Consider the following 22,885-nt stretch of genomic DNA (forward strand, 5'->3'; position numbering starts at 1 on the left):
GCTGATAAGTGCGGAGTCAGTACAGTGGGGATATATGCGAGATGCGAGATGTGTGCGCGAGAGACGACGAGTTACCTCCGAATCGTGCACGAGCCACGAGATGACGTCACCGAGGCACCACGAGCGAGGCCACAGCCAATCAGTAATAGATACGTGATGAGGAATTTATATTGCGGGAACCAATGAATTTCTACTTTCACAGAAATTCGTTCGTCAACATTTTAATAAAAACTGAAAAGTATCTATCTGCAATCTGCAATCCTTTTGTAGTATTCTTAACGAGGATTGTTATCGTTATATTGTCGCTGATACAGAGTATAAAAAAGATGAGAAAAAAGCTGCAATAATGACATCTGTTCAACATACATACGCGAAAGATTAAAAAATTAAATAATAATCCATATAAAATTGAGTTAGTCGATAAAAGTATGACGAGTTTTTTTCAACCAACCATCGTGAACGTACAAATATTTAGATGTAATACCAATACCGTATTTTTTAATTTGTCAAATTATGGTCACAAACGAAAGAATACCTAGTCGGGAAACCCGCGTGTCGAATACGCCGTGACACGCGTGCAACTTGACGCGTCGAACCATATCTCTCCGTCTTATCCATAGGTGTATTTTTTGGGTGCCAAATCGATTTTGTTATTATTCGCATGTAATTAATAGAAATTTTCGATCCAATTAAAAATTGATTGAAGAATATTTAATTAAAGAAAAGATCTTTTTATTTCAATAGCAAATACACAATTTATTATTATTAAAATATTTTATTATTAAAACGAATTTAAAAATATATAACTAGAAGAAACAACAGGGAGGCGGTCTTTCAAATAAAACGCGCTATAATTGTATTTGACGTATTTCAATCTGAAACACACAAATAAGAAAAATATATTGGAATACATTATATATATATATGAATGTGCGGTTTTGAACGTAAAAATTTAGCACGATGCATCAATATATTCTTTTATTTTCCAGAAAAGATTCCTCGTATCTAACGACAAACGTATGCGTAAACTCTGCTCTCTAACGGAAAAGCTGCAAGCTTATTGGGTAAAAACTGTGCGATAGCCACGCACGTTGCAGCCTTTCTGTTAAAGCAGAGTTTGCGCGCATACGTTTCTCGTTAGAGAATCGGGCCCCGGTAGAAACCTTCTAGTTATTTCTCGCCCCGCACAGTGTACAGGGTTGCGTTCCAAAATTCACTGTGGGTAACTAAAATCTATAGTTTACGTCACGCGTACGCTATAGCAGAGTGAATTTTGGAACGCAGCCCAGACTCTTTCCCAGAGTTCCCACTATTTCCAGCAGACAGCAGCACTAGCAGCAGTGCGGTGACTGCGGCGATGCGCGCGTGTGCGTACACGCACGTACGTACATATATTAACACGTTCGCACGCTTTACCGCGGCACGGCTTCGTTGAGCGGTCGAGCTTCGCTACCGCGACGGTGTCCCGTCTTATCTGGCCCTCGCCTCGCCTCGCGTCGCGTAGCGTAGGGTAACGGCGTACGTATGCCGGGGAACGGCGGCGGTGCGCGTATAAGCGCGTCGCCGTCGCCGCGGCCGGCGGCGCGCGCGGTCGCGAAGCCGCCGCCGGCGCACTACCTGCACGAGCTACCGGCCCAGGATGAGGAGCGGCTGGAGGGGCTCTTCCAGCGCCTCGACCTCGACGGCAACGGTCGCATCGACGTGCACGACCTGTCCCAGGCGCTGCGCGAGGTCGGCGTACACACTCAGTACGCTCAATACGCTCAGGTATTTGTTAAATTTATTACACACGTATTCATCGTTTAGACTTGTATTTTATCGAGCATCCTGGACTCTGGACTCTTTCAAGCGGCGCTGTCACACGTCTACGCTTAGCACCCTCAGCTGTAGTACGGGATATGCGTGTGCCAAAGGAAGAAAGAGAGAAGAATTTAAGTACGGATAAAATGGATAGACTTGAACTTGATGGATTTAGTATTGAAGGAACGAGAGATATATAAGGTTGATATAAAATACAGCTAAAAATATGTCTCTAGCTCTGGTCTAGCGTTTTCTTGCATTTATAAAACGAGAGAAACCTACGCGAGAAATGAGAGAAAAGCATTACCGTCAAAGTGTAGATAATGCACTCGAAACGAATTATTTAAAGAGTTCTCTAAAGAAAATCTGTTGATCATCCTTATCTTTTGGGCAAAACATTTGTAGGATTAGTCACGTCGTGTTTAAATCCGATTATATTTTTTTTGTTGGTTTTTGTCAAGTTTTTGAAACTTGATTTTTGCAATTTGAAATCTTAAATTCTTGAAATTATAGATAGTGTCCTATTTCTTTGCTTCTTATATTCTCCTGATGCTTTGTCGATTTTCGAGGTTTTTTATATTTACCGTGCCATAAAATCTTGAAATTGTGATTCTTGCAATTTTGGAGAATTATTGGAATTTTGGCAAATTCTTTAAATTGTATATAAACCTCATTGTTTATTTTGTTTTCCTGATACTTAATCGATTTTTATCGCGTTATATTTTTGAAAGTTACAAAATATACATTATTAATCACACATACACACGTACGTACTTAAATACATTTATATATAAATCTTTGTCTGTTAACGATAATTATATAAATTTTTAAACATTTCTCGGACGAGAGACTTTCCACGCGAGATGTCATAATATTCTCTAGTATATTTATAATAATTAATATATAAATTTTTGCATTTTTTCCGTCATTTACATTTTCTATGTAAAATTAAAATGATTTCGTGTATCTAAAAAATTATTCCTTTGATTTTATAGAAATTTCTTGCCCATTCAGATCGCACAAAAAGTGGCGATATCAGTTTGGCTGAATTCATACACTACGTTCGCGAACATGAGAAAAATCTACGATTGCAGTTCTCTCATCTTGATAAAAATAAAGACGGTAAGCGTACATTTAATAAATAATAGGTAATCAATTCTAAAAAATTTACAAGTTCAAGATTGAGAAATTTTTCTAAATAAAAAATTTAGATTATAATGTAAAACATATATTTTTTTAAATGAAGACCGGCGGCTAATAATCTGCTTGATATATTTATTTGTTTAATATATAGCAAAATTTATATATATGAGAGGCTGTAAACATTTCTTATACATTTTTCGCATTCGCAGGGAAGATAGATTTAGAAGAATTGATAAGAGCTTTCAAGGACCTAGGAATAGAAATTGCACGAAAGGAAGCAACGGAGTTATTGCAACGGTAATATTTTATTAATTATAATAAATTATTAAGTTTTTCAAGTTATTTAAAATGTATTGTAACGTATATATACATATCATTGATTAAGCATGGCATTAAAAACAAAGTTTTTAAGAAAACTGTTGTTTATTACAAAAAGATTTTAAAACATTTAAATAAATGTTGAGAACTTGTTGTTAAATAATATTTTTAAATTTATCACTCATACGCATCCCAATGCGTGTATATGAAATGCTGTTAGAAGATAATTTTAATCTTACGATTCTTCGATGATATACTACGTAATACAATAAACTTTGCGTAGCATGGACCAAGATGGAAGTCTCAACATCAGTTTCAACGAATGGCGGGATTTTCTCCTCTATGCACCGAGTTCTACCTTGTTCGATATTATCGAGTACTGGCATCACTCCACGGTGAGTACTTTATACAATTTAATTTTTATATCAGAAAAGATACGTAACATTAGTTAATATCAAGATGCGTGTATGTTATTCAAGTATTGTGTCACCTATATTACCTATTTTATTATTTAAATTACGGAAATATGCGGACAATACCCGAACATCTCGGCCGTAATATTCTTATTATTATTTATAACGAGTAACTAATATATGCTACATATATACATGCGTATAAAACCATGTTGGGGACCATTTTCATACCATCTCATTTTGTGCTCTACGTACATATACGTGTATACATACGAGATTTTCAATTTCGATGGACACTGATACTTTACAAAACACTCCGGTAAATATTCGGTTAAATGTTAAATTATTAAAGTCGAATTTTCAATAAGTTTATCTGACGCAATTCTGCGTAATGTTTCATCAGCTGTTTCTTATGCCATATCAGTGGTTCCCAACTGAGGAACTTCTTTCCAACTTCGTGGTTCTCAACAATGTATAATATATTAATAATAATTAAATAATAATAGAAAAAAGTGAAATCAAATAATTATTATTAATAGGAACAACGGAGCAAATATCAATAAGAATATACAATCATAATATTTATGTCACATAACGTAATATGTTTAACCAACGTCAGTACATGGCAGCTATATAATTAGTATTGTAATACATATGAAAAATTTAAGTGTGGTAAGCGCAATTCAAACTCGTGCGTAAACTTTGCACTATGTACATACGCGCAACGGCCGCCGACTTTGATCATCGTCATCACGCGGGTATTTGCCTCGATGACGCGCGTGTCTCTGACGTCGAAGGAATGAGCAATGACGAGAGGAAAAGAGGGAGAGGGCAGACTACAGCAGACGGAGGCGTTCCCCGTTTTGGAGGGGACGATATCTCCCCGTATCTCAGGTCTCAGGGTTTTTCCTCGTTTATCTCTTCAGTCTCGCACCCGGACTCGGAGCGGTCGAATCGTTGGTTCGTGGCTCGTTTTCCCCCTTCTCTTCTTTTACCGTTTAAGACCGTCTTACCTGAGCGGAACGTAGAGTTTTCCTCGGCCACGTGGGTCAGTGTCAACTCGTCTTTGGATCGTCAGGCCAAGATCGTTCGGTTACTCGATCGACCGCCGGCGATTTTTAGACCGCCCGATCATTCCGAGCGATACCCACAGGTCGGACCCGCGATCTAAAGATACCGAGAACAACGAGGAGGGGAATTCTCGAGAATTTGCGCAACCCCAATCAGCATGAAACATCCTCGCTTGATAGAAAGTTTGAAAGTCGCGAAAGTGCAGATCTCGTAGTGCGAAATGAGACACGAGTGTGCAAGCGTGGCCGATTTCGAAGGAAGCGTGATTTTTGCGATCACTTTTGTAACTCAAACATATAATAAATCGGCGAATATAGTTTAACTGCGATAAAAGAAGAAAGGAAATTGAATTATACAAGAGAAAACGGTGTGGAACGCGGAGATAGAAGATAAACTGAATGATAAAGTGAGGAGTAAAAGAAGAGAAAAGTAACAGAAAAACGGAAATAGAATATTGGAAGCAAATAGAAGAGGAAAAGACGAGAGGAATAGAAGGACGAATCGGAAGGAAGAGAAGTATTTCGACTGAGGAGGGTATAGAGAGAACAACGGGGAGAAGAGTAGAACGTATTAGAAGGGAGAGAAACATCTCGAAAGCGGCAGGCACTTGAAAGCGAGTGATCGACTTCATACGGTGAGCGTGTGCGCGTCGCGACCACATGACTCCCGATTACAGCTGATCGACTGTAGCATGTACGTCCTGAAGAAAGGGGGATTTCTCCAGTATGATAGCACCCTGTCCACGTGTCAAGTACGTGAAGAATTTCTGCAGCGCTACCATGAGTTATTGCAACGGGTGAGTAGAGCGACGGGCCCTTGCCGATCGACCAATCGGCGTCCGAGTTTATCGAGGTATTCCGTTTCGAATGGAAAAAGAAAGTGTCAGGTGTGCGAGACAAGGTCGGCGTTGAAGAGCGAAAGTGATTCTGGAATGCATCTCAAGAATTTGTCTTTTGAGCTCTTTTACACACACATATATATTTTATTTATATATATATACTGTTGTGTGAATATGATCTGATACATCCATTATCTATTTTTACTTGATTGACGTCTGTAGATATCGATAGTAAATTACTTCCCATTCATTTTTATTTTATGTTAACTAATTTTTAGTCACTATCGGTTATTGCAATGACATAACGATAGTAAAAAGATTTTGTTTCCGCTAGAGATACGACTCTAAATTGACTAAAGAATTGACAGTTCAAAGTACACTCAATGTATGGGATATATTTTACTGTGCCTTTCGGCTTCCGACACATCACGTTTTATTTTGAGTGCAGAAAATTTAGCTTCAGAGGGAACAGGCCTAGGATATTATACCTGTCTGTACGTTTGTCTGGCTCGTCGCCCAGTCGAGCTAAGAGGATGGTGGGAAAACCTTTTTAGTTCGCAGTTGACTGATAATTATAATCGTTCGACGATTTGCGAGTCATTTTGCTTGGAACATTCTACTTGTGTGATACAATTCCACGTATTATTGCACCGAGTATATTGCAATAATGTTCCATCGTCTTGCGAACAGCTAGCCCGATCGTGATTTCGCAAAATTGTTACGTCACTGGTTATGACGGCGTGATTAGCTAATAGGGGTAGACTCCAAACAAACAAATAAACTTCAAATCTAACAGCTTAAATTGGACTCTATATCGCGAGCAGTTCTATATAATAATGACTTGAAAAACTACGCGTGTTAAGTACGCTTCATCTGTATGTTCTGTATCTATTTTAACTTAAAAAATAATAAAGGCTTACTTAACTTACGTTAAAATACTTTGTCTATTAGTAGTGTGTAAATTATACAACGATTAAGTAGAAAATTTAAAGGACAAGTTAGACCGATAGAATCCAAGTTTTATTTTCGAAAATATATGTGACGTAACGTTTATGATGTAAAGTTCAAAAGTACACATTGTGTGGATGCTGTAGAAATTTCGATTTTCATGTTTTTGTGTAGTAAATTTTTAAATTTAAAATTGTGATAAAAAAAGAGATTTAAATATATGTAATGAGCAATGATCTTTTGTCAGAAAATAATTTATTTTGTTGTATAAATACAGTTAATATAATAACGTATTAAAACTATATGTATTGAAACTTATGTAAAAATAAAAGCATATTTTTTGTCATAACTAGAAAGAAGATTCTTTTTACGAACATCGGTTCACGAGTTCGATATACCAGGCTTTGAATTACAACACGCGTTTTGTAACAGAATATTTGTAACATAACAGTGCTATTGTACATGGATCCGATTACCTTCGTCGAAATGCAACAGTACAATACTTCATATCTGTGATCGATAAGCGATCCAAATGATACATATATGCGTGTAGAAAAGTCGGCACAATAATCTTATCACCTAGTTTATCGATGTTTATATTAAAGGTCAGTCAAAGGCTGCGTTTCGATATTCACTACTAGTATTGAAAATGTATAACATACGTTACGTGCACTGGATTTTTCGCCTTGGCAGTAAACATTGGAACGCAGACATAATCGCTCGTACGAGAATAGATAAGCGAAAATGTTTGTAAAAGTATAAAGTCAATGAGAATTCCCATAAAAGAAAAATAAATAGGATACGGAATAAAAAAAAATGGTACAAATATTTTTAATAAATTTATAAATAGCTATGTTATAAATGGTTATCTCAAATTATTTTCGTGAATATTATTAGAAACATTAAATTAAATAGATTTTGGATTATAAATATACATTCATATTATTATATTAATATAAAATATTAATTATAATCAACGTTTTATTATTGAGAGCTGATATTCTGGGGGAACGGCCTGCTTCTTATTAATATTTTATTAATGTACAATATCTTATTAATATTTTTATATAAAATATGAAACAGAATGTAACGAATGATTCAATTAACAGTTTGATAATAATTTCTTTTTTTTATTTACAGTATATGGATATCGGGGAGGACATCGGCGTCCCCGAAGAGTTCACGAAGGGTGAGATGGTATCTGGAATGTGGTGGCGACATTTATTATCCGGAGGGATAGCAGGTGCGGTATCACGTACTTGCACCGCGCCCTTAGACCGTATCAAGGTTTATCTACAAGTAAGCATTTGCACGACTTTTTTTCAATTTTTTTTTCATTCAAAAATCTCTGAATTTATTATCAAATTTACTAATATATATGTATACAATATATATTAAACATTCTTTGTAGATTATATATATTTAATTTATAAATATAGTCTGCAATATATAAATATAATATAATCTATATATTATCAATTAATAGAAAGAGGTTACATGTATATTTTTTATTATGTAATCTATGTATATAGATAAAATAATGAAATTTCGTTCGAAAATCTTTATTATTATGCGTTGTATGAAACGATTCGCTTATGATGGCATGTCGAGCAAGCGAGTAAATTTGTCTAGTTTGCTTTAATACGACGAGAGAATCGTCCGATCGTCCTTGCAGGTCCACGGCACGCGACACTGCAATATCATGAGTTGCTTCAGGTACATGTTGCGCGAGGGTGGCATTAGGAGCCTGTGGCGCGGCAATGGCATTAACGTGCTCAAGATTGGCCCGGAGACAGCGCTCAAGTTTATGGCATACGAACAAGTGAAGCGGGCGATCAAGGAGGACGATGAGGGTCGCGAACTTGGGCTCTACCAGCGATTTTGTGCTGGCTCCATGGCCGGTGGCATCAGTCAGTCGGCCATCTATCCCCTTGAGGTATGTTCCTGGTTCCTGTTTATCTTGTGATTTATGCTTCCTTACGTCGGATGACATTTATGATGTTAGACATGAGATATATGAATTTCTTGTTCTTCGATTTTTATCGTTATATTATTTTAGTGCAGATATGTACATATAATGCAAACACAGAAATGAATAAAGATGAGTTATGTATAATAATGAGAAATATTATTTTTGTATAGAATAAACTACTAGAGATATAAATAGAAGTGTATAACATACTTGCAGGTACTGAAGACAAGACTTGCATTGCGAAAAACGGGCGAATTTAATGGCGTGGTTGACGCAGCCACGAAAATATATAGACAAGGTGGTTTGAAATCCTTCTACAGAGGCTATGTACCTAATTTGATAGGAATACTTCCTTATGCCGGCATCGATTTAGCCGTCTACGAAGTAAGTCGATACCAAAAAGAAAAGCTTTATTTTTTATTTTATAAACTATTACAATAACATGATATTTATGTGAAATTAAATTTATGCAAATCAATTTAATGTGTAATTTGCGTAGTAAGTCACGATAATATTTCCAACTTTCCTCGGCGATTGCTCTCGACGATCATTTAAAAGGACGATATGTTTGCAGACGCTGAAGAATAGTTACTTACGTACGCATGACAAAAAGGAACAACCGCCATTTTGGATTCTCTTGCTGTGTGGTACCGCGTCCAGCACAGCCGGCCAAGTATGCTCGTATCCGCTAGCGTTAGTGCGGACGCGACTGCAGGCCGAGATTGCACCCGAATGCTTGCCTAACACCATGATTGGCGTCTTCAAAGACATTCTCAACCGCGAGGGAGTACGCGGTCTGTATCGCGGCCTCACGCCTAATTTTCTCAAGGTATATGATCGTTAATAAGAAAATTTCATTGATTTTTAAGGAATTTTTATATTTCTACAATTGAATTTATAGAAATTTAACTTATCACAGCTTAACTGATATTAACTTATATTAAAGTCGTCATAAATTAAAATTTTTTTTTAGTTTTTAATAAATTTGTAGTATAGTTTGATTATTACTAAATGTAAAAATATATTTCATTTACAGGTTGCACCTGCCGTATCTATTAGTTACGTAGTATATGAGCATTTCCGGCAGGCGTTGGGCGTCAACATGACGTGATGAAAATGAATGCTAGGTGACTGATTAATTCAATTAACTAACTTATTCTCTCTCTCTCTCTCTTTTTCCTCTTTCTCTACCCCCGTCTCTCTCTCTTTTCACTCGTTATAAATAATCGACATGACGAATGATCATTTGGCGATAAGGCGCGTTCGTTTGTCTTTCCTCAAAAAGAAAAAACGAATAAAGAAGAAACAAAATGGCGGTGATTACTTTTATTGTTATCGCTAACGTAAGAAACTTCTTTGATTAATCGAACATTCTATCTCGCAATTTTTTTTATGATTTATTAAGATTTTAATATATTTTTAATATTTCAATATTAATAAATTAAAAATAGTGCGAATCAAAATATTATAATTATCGATTTTCTAGCAATTGCTGTTGTATAGATTGTTGTTACAATGCAATGATACTTTATTTTGGCCAATACAGTACAAAGAATGTCTTGCGTGTAAGAAAAGTATTATGTGTAGTCTTTCTGTAAACGAATACGCGAGCAAGTTTTGAATTGACAACCATCAAAGGAAAGGCCAGTTCTCAATTATTCTTTAGTAAAAACGTATTTTATTGGCGGAAAAGTTCAAGTCAGCATCAACATTCAGTCTAAAATTTGTATATTATATAAATCACTATTATAATTGTTTACTTTCTCTAACTATAATTTATTCCTATATTTAAAAATTTTAATTTTTTATTATAATTTAAAAATATATAATAATAATCATCACATAATATTTATGTGATTATTAAGTAATTAAAAAAACAATTTATCTACTAAAATTATTTCAGAAGTAAAAAGTTATAGATTCAGCTTTTGACTTGCGTGCCAGCAAAAATACGTTTTGTTACTATATGTAAAAGTGATTTAATGTCGACCTAAAGGATTCCGTTTTAATTGGAAGGATGGAGGATCGAGTTATACATTGACACTGTGATATGTATATGACTGTAAACTTTCCCGCATGATTTATCAACATGGCGCCTTGTAAATTACAGGATTATCGCTCTACCAAATTATGCAAAGTAACTTGATCCATTGAAACACGAAGCATTTTGTATAAAATAAACAATTTTTGTGTAATTTTGTTACAGAAAACATTTTTCGTGGACTTCTTTAGGATATAAAGATGTAGTAGATGTAGTTTCATATTTTTTAATTATAGATTCACATAATGGAAAGAAATTGTAATAAAAAAATAATGAAAACTCAACTAAAAAACTTTTTTTTTTCCAATATTTATCGTATCTTGTATGATATATTTATTATATCTTATATGATACATTTTTTATTTTTAAATGATATATTATCCTTATATAAAATACAAAATCTTGATAAGCTAAAAATAGAGAATTAACATTCTATTTTATGTTCTTTCATAAATTTTGTATAATATTTTATAATATTTATAATATAATTTTTTTGTAATAATATAAAAAATTAATTTTGTACTTTTATGCTATTTATATTCTTTTGTTAAATTGTGTAATATATATTTTTTGTAAATAGGAGAAAAATAATAAGATATTCTGATAAATCCTGAAAGAGAATTTTAAACACACACATGGACGTACATGTATAATAGCATTCAGCATGAAATTCTTGTTCAGAACTAGTTATTATAGTTACTATAGTTTTAGATCTATTTAATACTTATTTTCTCCTATGTATAAAGAAATATGTTTCAATGTTTATTGTATTATTTCCTAGACTTTTATTAAAAAGTTAAAAAAGAAAGTAGTGACTCCAGTGGATCAAGCTTTTCACGATAATTTGGCGATAATAATTACTATATTGTTGTAAATCATGCGGCACTCGGTTTTCATCTCAACCTTGTTAGTACTTCGTATATACAATAAAATCAATTTCACCGGCCGTTACGATATATTATTATATTCCGGTTACTACGATTCATTCCCCTAGATAAGTTTTACGAACTTACAAACTATGTATATTATGTATTTACATGTATTATAAAACATGTACAGTTAGACACACATGTTGTTTATCGACGAATATTCGGAGAATAGCGATGACTCGTGCACGATAAATACACCGATTTTGCCTTTAAGGATACGCGATAACGCTCAATAAACTGTGGACAAGAAAAATTAAATTTTATTTAAGTTAATTTTCTTTAAAATTGAAATTTCTACCGCAAGTTAATTTTCCCAATAAGCTAAATCTTCCGTTAAAGAAAATTATCAATATGGATTTTATTATTATTTTGAAAGATGATGGAAATATTTATCGTGGATGAGTTATTGGATTGGACATGATTGACTTTTTTTTTTAATAGCAAAAGTGTAAATGTTAATTTATATTTGTGTACATATGTGACATTAACACACATTTTATATGTATAAATATGCATATATATATATATATATAATATATGTGTTAATTACTATTTATTATTGATTGTGCAAATTAATACAGTATATATATACATATACACATTTTTGCACGTTTTTATTATACCGGATGTCTTTAAAAAAGAATTAGTGAGTAAAATAGTTACTATTATTATTTAATCATCAAATTATTATTATTATATCGATTCAAACAATAGAAATTTGCAATAAAATGCGAGGTTCCAGAACTGAATATATCAGAACAATAAAGAACATCGTGTATAACATAAGCGATCTTTAATTATTATCTACCTTCAAAATCATTCTTTAAATTCTGATACGAGACCTGACAATAAAATTCGTGAAAGTAACCAACGCAACTAACTTGCTACGAAGATAGGTAAAATGCTGAAAATCAGATATAGTATTTCACAAATACTACGTAAAAAGGCACTTCAGTTCAGTAATAAGATAACTGCTGTATCTCGCAAATTCGTAAATTATTGTCAGATCTCGCGTATATGTGGAAAATTAAATAAGATCACAGGCTAAAATATTAAAAAATAATTTGTGCTTACAATCCAAAAGCAAAACAATAACTTTAATGATTGTTTAATATCAGAATCTATATTATCAAAATATTTCTTCTTTTATACATTGTCATTATTCATTAAACTAAAGTAATGAGATATATATATTATCTTGTGTACATCACGAATAACAACATATAACATGAATTTGTCAGTATTTTATTTAGAACATTTTTTTTTAGTTTCATCATATATCACAAAAGATATTACGGACTGTTTGTATAATCTTTCTTCTGCATATCTGCGGAAGAAAACACTTTCGTTAAGTTGCTACTCAACATTTTTATAAACTTAATAAATTTTATGATAACAAAGATAAAAAATATAAAAATCAAAATAACGATATTTTTTAGTACTTTTTGCTTGAAAGAAAGGACTCGTGTATATACTAGAAATAAAGAAAAAAAAGAGATTGGTTTAAGTAAGTTTCTCCAAGAGAATACCACACAGGAGAAGAGAATGAGAGAAAATAACTTCGACAAGAATTATCTGAGATTATTCTCAGTTGTAGATCAGAATTTTATCTCTTCCGACCGGATTTAAGAGTCCTTCCTGAGTTTGCGTTAAAGTCGAATCTTTCAAGTATGATCTGTTCTTTTCTCTTTAAAAGTTTAAAAGAATTATATATTATGAAATGATATATCGCAATGTATTTTTAAAAAGTTAGTTACATGTTTCTATTTTTTTATGCAAAATTTTTATTACTTTTTTTATTAAATATTATCTTTTTACATATGCAGATTGATTTACAATAAAAAAGTTTGCACATTTTTTGTATAAATGACATTGTTGAGCAATATTAGTCAAAAATTGAATTTTCAATTTTCTCACGAGTCATTTTCGCACTTTGGTACGAGCATATAACGCTTATTCAAATACTCTATCGACTTTAATAGTAAATTATAATGAAAAAAAAAAACATTAAAATATATAGAGCTGAAAAAAATTGTAAAGAAAAAGAGTTACAAGACAATCATATGTAGTATATGATATGGAATGTCATAAAATCGATGTAATGTAGTAGGGGTTTTATTTTATCCCACCTCGCATTTCAGTCTGAGTTGAGTAGTCTGCCCGCTTCTTGATCGAGCAGCCAAAAGAGAGTGCCATCAACTGGTTCCACTCTGGTAGCTGGTAAATCTTCCTTATCTCTCAAGATCCTCTGTAAACAATAACAGAAGTAATTTAAATACAACCAAATCTTTACATTTTTTTTATTATTTTTCCTTCCTCACGCATATTCTCTGTGCAATTTTCTAATATTAAACAAATTTACCACATGCCTGTTTCAATATATATGTTTTAATTTATAGGAGTCAAGCAGCAAACGTAGTTCAGTCTAGTAGATCAAGAGTAACGCAAGATAAGAAATCCTAGTTGGTGGAGAATTGGCTGATCGAAAAATGGTAAAAAAATTTTTTAATGATATATTTTATAGTTGATTTATCTTTCAATTCTCTTCATTATCTCAGCTTTCTGAATTTAATTAGATACCTTTAGAGAAATTTTACTTGAAAATTTCAAGTATTAAGAAAAGCGAAAAGTTGTTTAATTATTTAATTAAAAATATTAACTATTTATTTTAATTTTCTGAGTATTAGATTGCAGAATTGAAATAAATTAATTTACAGGAAAAACTTGGTAATTACTTTGACGATCTCGGCCTTGCTAGCGCCGGTGGCAATGAACACGCACATGCGAGCGTTATTAATGACTGGCATAGTGAGGCTGATTCTACTGGGTGGTGGTTTCGGCGCATTCAGTTCCCATGTGACCCACATGTTCTCGTCGTCGAGGGCCCGATGACCCGGGAAGAGCGAGCACGTGTGCCCGTCCTGACCCACGCCCAACAGCAGGCAATCGAATCTCGGTAATCTGTCCGGCGGGAAGAAGAAGGCCATTTTTTTAATGTAATCCTTCGCCGCGTTCTCGGCTACAAATATATATAAATAAATAAATAAATGACAAATAAAAACAATACAAATAATGTTAAATTATAAAAATAACATTATAAAACCATATAACGATGTAACACAGATAATTAAGATATAAATAATTATAAAATGATAATTATAAATGTACACATACATATATAAACAATAAGAAATTATAATAAGCAAGTTGATAGAGATAAATAAATATATGATAAGTTAAGAAAGATTATGTGGATTATTATTATATACTCTTAAACATAGAAACAGAGAGATTACGGATCAAGTACCATTGAGTTCTGGATCAACCTTCATGAATTGCTCCTCAGTGACGGGCACTTTTCCGATAAAACAACTTTTGTAGAGGCCAAAATTTGACTCGGAATCCTCGAGGGGCACCACTCGTTCATCGCAGAAAAAGAAGCGCCACTTGCTCCAATCGGTTGCGATGTACGGCAGAGACTTGGCCAGCAGTTGTACCACCGAACCGCCTATGCAAATTAATAACTGATTAAAACTAATTCTCTCAAGTCCCTTTTTTTAGACGAATTTATCGAAACGGTATAAATTTCTACTAATTAAAATGATAATTTTATAAATCATTCGTCTAATCTTCTTAGACTATTCGAATATTAATGATTAATTAATTAAAATAATAATAGACATCCCATATGTATATTTTTTTCAGACCGCCAGAAATTAACCTTGTTTCGTATCATAATATATTTCCACGCGATAACCAACCAAAGATGCGTTGATGCGTAGAAGCGCGACATATATAAACAGATAACCGAATCACGAGTCAATCGATCATACGATCCACATTTTTTTTGTTCAACTACACTTTTCTGGACTTCCTTCAAAATTTCTAGAATATATATACTTATATAAATTCGTTACACGCGAAATTATAGGTCTCGAAAAAATAATACTCTCCGAGAAACGGTTTCTATCCCCAAAACATTTCTCGATAACTTTTAAACAACTTTTATATAATAATTCTCTTAATTCCTACTTACATTAAATTTTACAATTATGCAAATATAAATGTAAAATATATTTCTACATTTTTACATAGTTAAACATTTGTTTAAGTTGATAAATATTGTGATACACTTCACCGGTTATCGATCGTTATAATGACTCACATTATTAAATAGAATTATTAAATAGAGAACTTTTATTATTCATGTATATGGATGAAATTTTAGCTGAAAAATAACCGATAATTTTTTGATTAAATGCTGACGAAATATCGAGTGCGGAAAGTGTAAATGAAAAAAAGGGAAGATAAAGGCAGATAAAAAAAAATCATGATACAAACTCGCCGCGAAGTGCAATGTTCCCGAAGGCAGGTGAAAATCTATGGAAATTTATGGAAAAATGTTCTGTCTCATTTATTCACAAATTCAGCGAGTTCGCGGCTCGTTTTCGCGCGCAACAATACGCAGAATACGTGACTTTAAGCGAAACTTGGGGGGGGAAAAAAAAAAAAAACCCAAAGTTATTCTCGCGCGATTACAACGTGGAAGTTCGACTTGCCTTATCATAACCGGTGGAACGTGTAAAACGTGAAAATTACAGAGCGAGTTAAAACTCGAGCGGAGCCGCAAGGCCAGCGCGGCTGGCGCGCGAACATAAATATAAAAACGGAATTGTATTAAAAATTCGTGGGGATCACCTGATACTCCGAAACGAAAGATCCGATCGTCGCGCGAGATCGCGTCATCCGCGGCGCGGGCGATGAGATTGGAGATCCGGGAGAGTAACTGCTCCTCGTCGATCGCCACCACTACCTCCGTCATTGCGTGCGTTTTTTCGCGTGCGGGTGCGGACGAGCGAAAGCGAGGTTATCCCGTCGGACCATGCACCTTCGAACGCGACAACCACGAACCACGTCCAGTCAATTAACACAGCCGTCAGCCACTGAGCGTTCGAAGTCGTGATCGTGGACTCGGAACAGTCGGAACACTCCGGATGATGAAACGAGCGACCCACGGCCCACGGCGCGATTGGATATCGCGCGTAGAATACCGATGTAGTAAATTACTTATGAGAGCTATAGCGAGAGAAAGAGACAGCAGAGTGTATGTCTGCACTCTTCTACCGTCAAAGCTGGTCGAGAACGTCGAACGTGGTTGAGTTGCACTTTCTCAGGGTGCCATTACATGGAGCGCGGAAACGCGGAAACGCGGAAACGCGGAAGCGCGGAAGACAAAATTTACTAGATTTCCGTCGATCCGTTCCGTCTGTTTTGAATGCCTTAATATTACATGGAGCATATTTTGAGCGGAAAAGCGGAACGGAGAATTATAAAATATTAATTTTAACGGTATTTATTGATTAAAATGCTTGTATTCAATAGATAAGCTGAAAAGATAAGCATATTAATAAAAATTGCAATGAATTAAGTGAACACAATTTTAAGAAATGAATACAAATGTCTATTTGTCACTATACTGTTCCGCTTTTCCGCGCAAATTGTGCTCCATGTAATATAAGGAGAAACAAACTCGCGGAACGAACGCGTCAAAATCCGTTGTCAACGCGGATACAGTATACTCCATCAAATTTCGGAGCTGTTTAATCACATTGAAAAAAAAAGCTTTTACACATACTCTTCGATTACTTTATTATTTAATAAAAGTGGCAGTATAATATTATAGATCCAAACATCATGTTGATGGTTATTATGAAGTATATCTTATATGCAAGCCAGGGTACATACATAGGCTGCGTTAAGTACTGTCAGTGAATATCGAAACGCAGCCTACATACACGATAATAGCGGATTCCGCTTTTCCGTTCAAACGTGCGGGACTCAACTCGCGGAAACGCGGAATCTAGTTACTATTCTGTTCCGCGCTTCCGCGTTTCCGCGTTTCCGCGCTCCATGTAATGGCACCCTCTCAGGCGGCGCGTCGGAAAATGCGACATACACGAAAAAGGCCGGAATACGGGAATAGCCTCTCTCAGGTTTCTCTCTGGTATTAGTAAGAAATTACTAGGAAATTACAAGGATTTTTTAGCAGATATTCAACGGAGAAATTAAAGAAAACTGAGAATCACAAGTCGATATGGAATCTGCTGACAAAGGGTGATTTATCGTTTAACAGAAATTATCTTAAATTTTCCATGTGTTCTTGACGTTATAATTTTACAATCGTTCTCTCTGTCCTCCCGTCAAGGAACGTCCGCACGAAGGAGAATGTTAGCGAGATTTTGGAATTAGCTGCAATTAAAGAGTCCGATTTAAACGCCGTGACGCAATGTTTGTATCCCATGAAAGATCATCAGATCGACGATTTGATATTGCTGGAGGTAGACGAGCACATATTGGGAGCACTAAGCGAAGGAGACGCGTACGTTCTTCAACAATCTCCCTTTCAATTATCGTTTCGTGAAGTAGATCCTTGAGAGTTCTCTTGAACGTTTTAACATTGCAATTGTTATTCTGCAGAATAAAGCGATTGTAAATAATTTTGTGACGCTAGAATATCATTTCGTGGTAACAAACACGACGATGCTGCGCTGTGCACGCAAACTCGGACCTACGAGATCAGAGAGGCAGAGATATCCAACTCGTGGTTGTTGGTTCCAAACTTGAAGCTAGGCAAAGCGACAGGTGTCGGGAAAGTAACCGAGAGAACTGTAGAGAAACGTAACGTAAAGAAAATATTTAACTCGTACTATGAGGTACTTGTAGTAATTGTCTTATATCTGAATTATATCTAAAATATTGAATCGCAGAAAACACATGATTGTAATCTCTTGTGTTTAAGGTGAAGGAAACCAAACCTGATCTGTCAAGTTTGTCCACTCTGCTTGATTCGTCATCCTTCAATGGATTGGAATATGAATCTACGATAGATCGGAAGGCGTTGTACAGTTGGGAAAGATTACAAAATGAGTTGCAAGCCAGTGATTACGAGTTGAAACAAGCTTTGTCAGATTTCTTAATAGCCGACCTAGATGGTATGTAATAAAAATCTTTATTGTATTATAGCAGATCTTATATTATTCGTGCAAATTATATCGTTTAACTCGAAATTTTTTGTATTAAGGTTATTTGCGCTTTATATCATTTGACATAGAAGCAAGGAGTTTGAATTTGATGTTGGATTATTTTGGAGAACAGTATTGGGAATTCGATCAAGTAGACAAAGAGAGTACGTACGAATGTTTAAAGGAGCTTATTCATGAGCCGGTGTTCGATATTATATTCAAAAGATATACGGAAGTAAGCACAAAGACAAAGGATGATGGCAGTCCATTGTACATGTATGTACGCTGTTACTATATTTTATACGTATAGTGATTAATGGGAAAATTTTGTGACACAAATAATTTACATTTTTTAAATATAATTGATTCTTGAAAAGGTATAACGAAAAAAAATGCTGCGCAATGATAGCAAAGGTTCTTCTTGCTGCCTCTCCTGTCACCGAATACAAAGAATTCATGGAAACGTGGAGCATTGGAATTCCTGAAAGTACGAAATTAATAAGCTTGAAATCGTAATCGTAATCTATATGACAAAGTCTTTTCTTGAACTTAAAATTTCTGTGTTTCAGAAATGCAGGTAAAGAAAGAGTATTTATATGGATTGGCCCTTGTAACGTACAATACTTCAAAAATGCAAAAAGAAATCGTGTCTTGTCCAGAGGCAGACTTACCGAACAACATTCACGACAGACTTAATGAACTTTTTCAAATTAAAGCTAAATGGACCGTTGAAGAGATAACACCTTATATTATGTAAGTGAAAGAGTACATATTGTAATTATTTTAAATCTTATATAATTGTTTCTTTTAGGCGTTTTACAAAAGGTGCAATGAATGTTAATGCACTTTTAACGAAATATGCTAGATGTTCGACAAAAAATGGGATAAAATATTACGGGTCAAAACATGGCAAGTGATATACTGACTACATTTGTGGTATGCATTCAATTGTCTTACAATAAATACTGATACATGGTTATTGATTAATTATATTAATGTCGGAACAATATTTCAAAATTGTTTACAATGTTAAAATGACACGTGTAATTTATTTAGCTCGTGATCATATATATAGTTACACATTTGCACAATTTATAAATATTTTTAAGAAATAAGATTATATAATTTAATTTTTTCATTTATTACCTCACTGATGTAACAGCGATATTATCAGCGAATGTATTATTATTCATCTCACTCGTTCATCAAAAGACGATAATTTTAGATTAGACGATAATTTATCAATTTTATTGGCCATAAACTCTCGTTATCCCATTGACTATAAAATTTTATTACAAAAGCATTTTACCAACTTTCTCTTTAATATCTGACGTTATTGGTAATTACAGTTGAATATAATATGCTTCAGAAAAGTATATTGAATTGTATATAATCATTCTTAAATTCGATAATGACCTCATCAGTGTTTGTTACGTGTGTCAAATAATAAAACTTATATAAATACGTGTTGTGCGAAGAAAAGAAGGAATATAAATTTACTTATAAATGATGCTGGAAAATCTCGTAAAAATATACAAATCATATACATAAATAATTTCATACAATTAAAAAATATCGAAGAAATTTATTAAAAATGCTTTTACTACTTTTTGTAAAATAATGCAATAAAAAAAGGAGAAAAATAAAGAAAAGATTCTCACAACGGTAAATAATTTTTAATTTAATATTCGCAAATGATAAAAAAGATTCTTATAATAAAATATATGTATAGCGTTGCATTATAATACATAATGGCCAAATTGATGTTGATTTACTTAACCCTTAAAGCGCACACCTCCGAAAAATTACGTAAAGCGCACTGGGGGGTATGAGATACCCCAGTGTCTTTAAGTATGTACTGTAACGACGCTCGTGACTATTTTATTGCATAAAAATTTCTGAATGAAGTTAAAGTCATGTATTTTAAGGATAAACAAAAGTTATAGCGATTTCTTAAAATTAACATTGTTTAAAAAATTATTGAAAGACATTTTAATGGGACTTATCAGAGCACAAAGTTCGGAGTGGGGTATCCTACACCCCATGTGCGCTTTAAGGGTTAATACACATTGTCTTTTTTTCATGTATAGTGTTACATATGTTTTAAATATATTTAAATAAAAGAAGTATTTGATGTATTCGCAAATAAAACAGCACCAATAATTATAAATATTCATTATTTCCTGATTCCTGGGATAGCAGCTTCTTTGACAGGAAACTTACAACACACAAACATAGTATTCGTTTCTTTTGAGCGTATAAGCACATCTTGGCACATGAATCTTTAAAGCCACATACCATTTAAAATATCAAATTTACAACTCGCAAACTACAAATATTTTACGTTCATGCCAATTGTAACGATATACGGATAAGACGCATCAGTACAACAATTATAATGTGTCAGAATACTAAGAACATTTCTCACAGATATTCCCAAGACGAATTTCCCCAGGAATACAAAAAGCACATGCGTAAAAATGGAATACTTTTTTTTATCTATAAAGTATTCGATCGCGGATTTTGCAAATGCATCGTACGTATGAATACATCGCTGCGTATTGCATTGATGAACTATTAATGGTATACTTATGCAAAAATGGAACTTCCTAAAAATATCTTGTAGGAACTGCCTCGTCGCTGAAAAATGGTTCTTACTTTTTATAAAACATTTCGTATATAAACGTCGCAAACTAATATAAACCATTAAATAATTATTATAGAAATAACACACACACACACACACGCACGCGCGCGCGCGCGAGCGCACACACACACACACACACACACACATCCAGTCCCTCTTTTTACATTATAATTACTGCCCATAATATTCCTAGGTAGGAAATAGACTATGAAATTACGAACTTGCGTTAAAAACAACATCGATTATATCCTACAGGAAATTATATTCTCGTGCAGTATTGTTCGAAGAGAGAAAATATTATCCGTTTAAATATATACGTACATACCTCTGAGATACGTTTGTTTGTATGTATGTATACATTATAAATTGATTATACGAGATGACGCAGATAAAATCAAGAAATTTTTAAAGCGCGAATGCGCGATGCTAGAATAAATATGATGAAACGGTGTGAATAAATTTGAGACCTTTACCTCATTTAATAATGTTCATATTAATGTGTTAAATTTAATAAATGACGTTCCTATCTTTATGGTAAAACATAACTTTGCATCACCTCGTACATACCGTCATTGTATAGTATAACAGTATAACAAATAGTAACGATAATCCTAAATCCTTTGGAGTTGTGATTTCATTATAGCTGTGACTTAAATTCTCTAGTGATAAACTTCCTATTCTACTATTACAACTAATGAATACTGTCCTATCTATAAGTACGCTTAGATAAAACGTCTGCATATGTAAATGTTAAAAAGAGCTAAAAAGCACAAATACTAGATCTCCCGTTGTTAAAGTATTGAAGTGTAGATGTGTACACACGGGTAACTTGGTAGTATATCATCTATTTATATACATGCTAAGCAATGATCCGAAGTAGACCTGGAATCAATCCATTTGATAATCGTTTAAATAATCCTCTCATTTATGCGAGAAACACATTTCATGATTTACCTTAGTTCAAGGCACCTCATTGTTAGCTGTCATTTATCGAAGTCTCACTTGTAGTTTTACTGTTAGCCGTAAATACCGTCTGAGTAACGCCTGTTGTAACCGACTGACTCGGATGTATGACGGGACTCACAGTCTGAACCAAATTACAAGTGACTGGCACCATAGGCAGCAAATTAACAGAATTATTCATAGGCCCTGCGTTACACATCAATGAAGGTCTTTTTCTCTCTAAACTGTTAGTGGCCATTTGTCTCCTCGCTGTTGAGTTACGTTCAAGGCTATTAGTTACTATGTTATGTCTTCTTTCTAAACTGCTGCCGGAATTAAGGTCGGACTGACTTCCCTGAACAGTAGATATTTCAATCGCATTTATTCTATCATTGTTATTTTGAGAAGTTATAATAATCTCAATGAGATATTTAACTTACCGGTGAGGATCGATCTACGGACTGACCCATTCTATGTAACAAATCACCACTTTGGCTTTGTCTGAAGGTCGTTTCTTGTCGTTCGGTCGACTGACTTCTCCTCAACAACTGCTCGCCTGACTGACTTGAACGAATGCGATTCTCGGGTGTAGATTCGCGCGTTCTGTTCACAGTATCGCTCTGCCTTTGGCAAATCTGAGTGTCCACATATGGATAACGAATACGGATGGAATCGATTACATCCAAGAGATTCTTCGCGTCCATGGCTAAGATATGAGCTGCAGAAAGCATTCCCCTAAAAAGAGACTCGTAATGTTAATCAATTATTTTCAATGTCTCCCGTATTAATCTACTAATAATC

At 34.1% G+C, this 22,885-nt stretch overlaps 4 protein-coding genes across 15 annotated transcripts in view; 2 read left to right on the top strand and 2 right to left on the bottom strand.

The window, feature by feature from the left end:
• The first annotated feature begins 93 nt into the window (after window positions 1-93).
• Window positions 94-13,947, top strand: Scamc (Short Calcium-binding Mitochondrial Carrier). Of its 4 annotated transcripts, none has more exons than XM_077420066.1 (10): window positions 94-1,767; window positions 2,796-2,922; window positions 3,153-3,240; window positions 3,545-3,656; window positions 7,672-7,830; window positions 8,207-8,467; window positions 8,720-8,887; window positions 9,078-9,332; window positions 9,540-9,630; window positions 13,873-13,947. In XM_077420066.1, exons 1-9 carry the CDS (start codon window positions 1,525-1,527, stop codon window positions 9,612-9,614), a joined length of 1,488 nt encoding a protein of 495 aa, XP_077276192.1. In that variant the 5' UTR covers window positions 94-1,524; the 3' UTR covers window positions 9,615-9,630; window positions 13,873-13,947. The 4 variants fall into 4 exon arrangements, with proteins under 4 accessions (XP_077276192.1, XP_077276191.1, XP_077276193.1 ...); XM_077420067.1 differs by lacking the exon at window positions 13,873-13,947 and adding an exon at window positions 1,850-2,001 and having other exon boundaries at window positions 1,625-1,767; window positions 9,540-12,259; XM_077420065.1 differs by lacking the exon at window positions 13,873-13,947 and having other exon boundaries at window positions 9,540-12,259.
• Pgls (6-phosphogluconolactonase) lies at window positions 12,703-16,598 on the bottom strand. Of its 2 annotated transcripts, XM_077420075.1 has the most exons (5): window positions 16,172-16,598; window positions 14,781-14,981; window positions 14,209-14,492; window positions 13,603-13,721; window positions 12,703-12,800 (listed from the first exon to the last, which is right to left on the bottom strand). In XM_077420075.1, the coding sequence occupies exons 1-4, from the start codon at window positions 16,293-16,295 to the stop codon at window positions 13,611-13,613; spliced, it is 720 nt and encodes a 239-aa protein (XP_077276201.1). In that variant the 5' UTR covers window positions 16,296-16,598; the 3' UTR covers window positions 12,703-12,800; window positions 13,603-13,610. The 2 variants fall into 2 exon arrangements, with proteins under 2 accessions (XP_077276201.1, XP_077276200.1); XM_077420074.1 differs by having other exon boundaries at window positions 12,703-13,721; window positions 16,172-16,596.
• Window positions 16,599-17,374: 776 nt separating this feature from the next.
• On the top strand, window positions 17,375-20,667 carry LOC143904996 (sister chromatid cohesion protein DCC1). Its single transcript, XM_077420069.1, has 8 exons — window positions 17,375-17,587; window positions 17,679-17,852; window positions 17,985-18,186; window positions 18,273-18,465; window positions 18,555-18,771; window positions 18,873-18,982; window positions 19,065-19,248; window positions 19,307-20,667. The coding sequence occupies exons 1-8, from the start codon at window positions 17,568-17,570 to the stop codon at window positions 19,410-19,412; spliced, it is 1,206 nt and encodes a 401-aa protein (XP_077276195.1). The 5' UTR covers window positions 17,375-17,567; the 3' UTR covers window positions 19,413-20,667.
• The window catches only part of Fak (protein tyrosine kinase 2 Fak), a 47,043-nt gene continuing 44,745 nt past the window's right edge, over window positions 20,588-22,885 (bottom strand). For 7 of the 8 annotated variants that reach the window (XM_077420054.1, XM_077420051.1, XM_077420053.1 and 4 more), the window contains 3 exons: window positions 22,525-22,819; window positions 22,097-22,439; window positions 20,588-22,024 (listed from right to left, as the gene is read on the bottom strand). In XM_077420054.1, the coding sequence (XP_077276180.1) occupies window positions 22,119-22,439; window positions 22,525-22,819 (616 nt within the window). In that variant the 3' untranslated portion in view covers window positions 20,588-22,024; window positions 22,097-22,118. Of the gene's footprint in view, window positions 22,025-22,096; window positions 22,440-22,524; window positions 22,820-22,885 lie in introns of those variants that run through there. The other variant, XM_077420055.1, reaches the window with a different exon arrangement.

This window comes from Temnothorax americanus, unplaced genomic scaffold (genome assembly GCF_048541705.1).
Source record: "Temnothorax americanus isolate GAGA-0224 unplaced genomic scaffold, ASM4854170v1 Scaffold6, whole genome shotgun sequence".
NCBI classification, from domain to species: Eukaryota; Metazoa; Arthropoda; class Insecta; order Hymenoptera; family Formicidae; genus Temnothorax; species Temnothorax americanus.

What these genes read in the sequence shown, in the direction of transcription:
- Scamc (XM_077420066.1), top strand. Translation starts at nt 1,525, where the DNA reads ATGCCGGGGAACGGCGGCGGTGCGCGTATAAGCGCGTCGCCGTCGCCG. An exon ending in AGTACGCTCAATACGCTCAG is followed by an intron (nt 1,768 to 2,795) that starts GTATTTGTTAAA and finishes TTGATTTTATAG; the next exon opens with AAATTTCTTGCCCATTCAGA. An exon ending in TCGATTTAGCCGTCTACGAA is followed by an intron (nt 8,888 to 9,077) that starts GTAAGTCGATAC and finishes ATATGTTTGCAG; the next exon opens with ACGCTGAAGAATAGTTACTT.
- Pgls (XM_077420075.1), bottom strand. Translation starts at nt 16,295, where the DNA reads ATGACGGAGGTAGTGGTGGCGATCGACGAGGAGCAGTTACTCTCCCGG. An exon ending in CTTTCGTTTCGGAGTATCAG is followed by an intron (nt 14,982 to 16,171) that starts GTGATCCCCACG and finishes TAATTTGCATAG; the next exon opens with GCGGTTCGGTGGTACAACTG. An exon ending in GGTTGATCCAGAACTCAATG is followed by an intron (nt 14,493 to 14,780) that starts GTACTTGATCCG and finishes ATATATTTGTAG; the next exon opens with CCGAGAACGCGGCGAAGGAT.
- LOC143904996 (XM_077420069.1), top strand. Translation starts at nt 17,568, where the DNA reads ATGGAATCTGCTGACAAAGG. An exon ending in CTTAATAGCCGACCTAGATG is followed by an intron (nt 18,466 to 18,554) that starts GTATGTAATAAA and finishes TTTTGTATTAAG; the next exon opens with GTTATTTGCGCTTTATATCA. An exon ending in GAGATAACACCTTATATTAT is followed by an intron (nt 19,249 to 19,306) that starts GTAAGTGAAAGA and finishes TGTTTCTTTTAG; the next exon opens with GCGTTTTACAAAAGGTGCAA.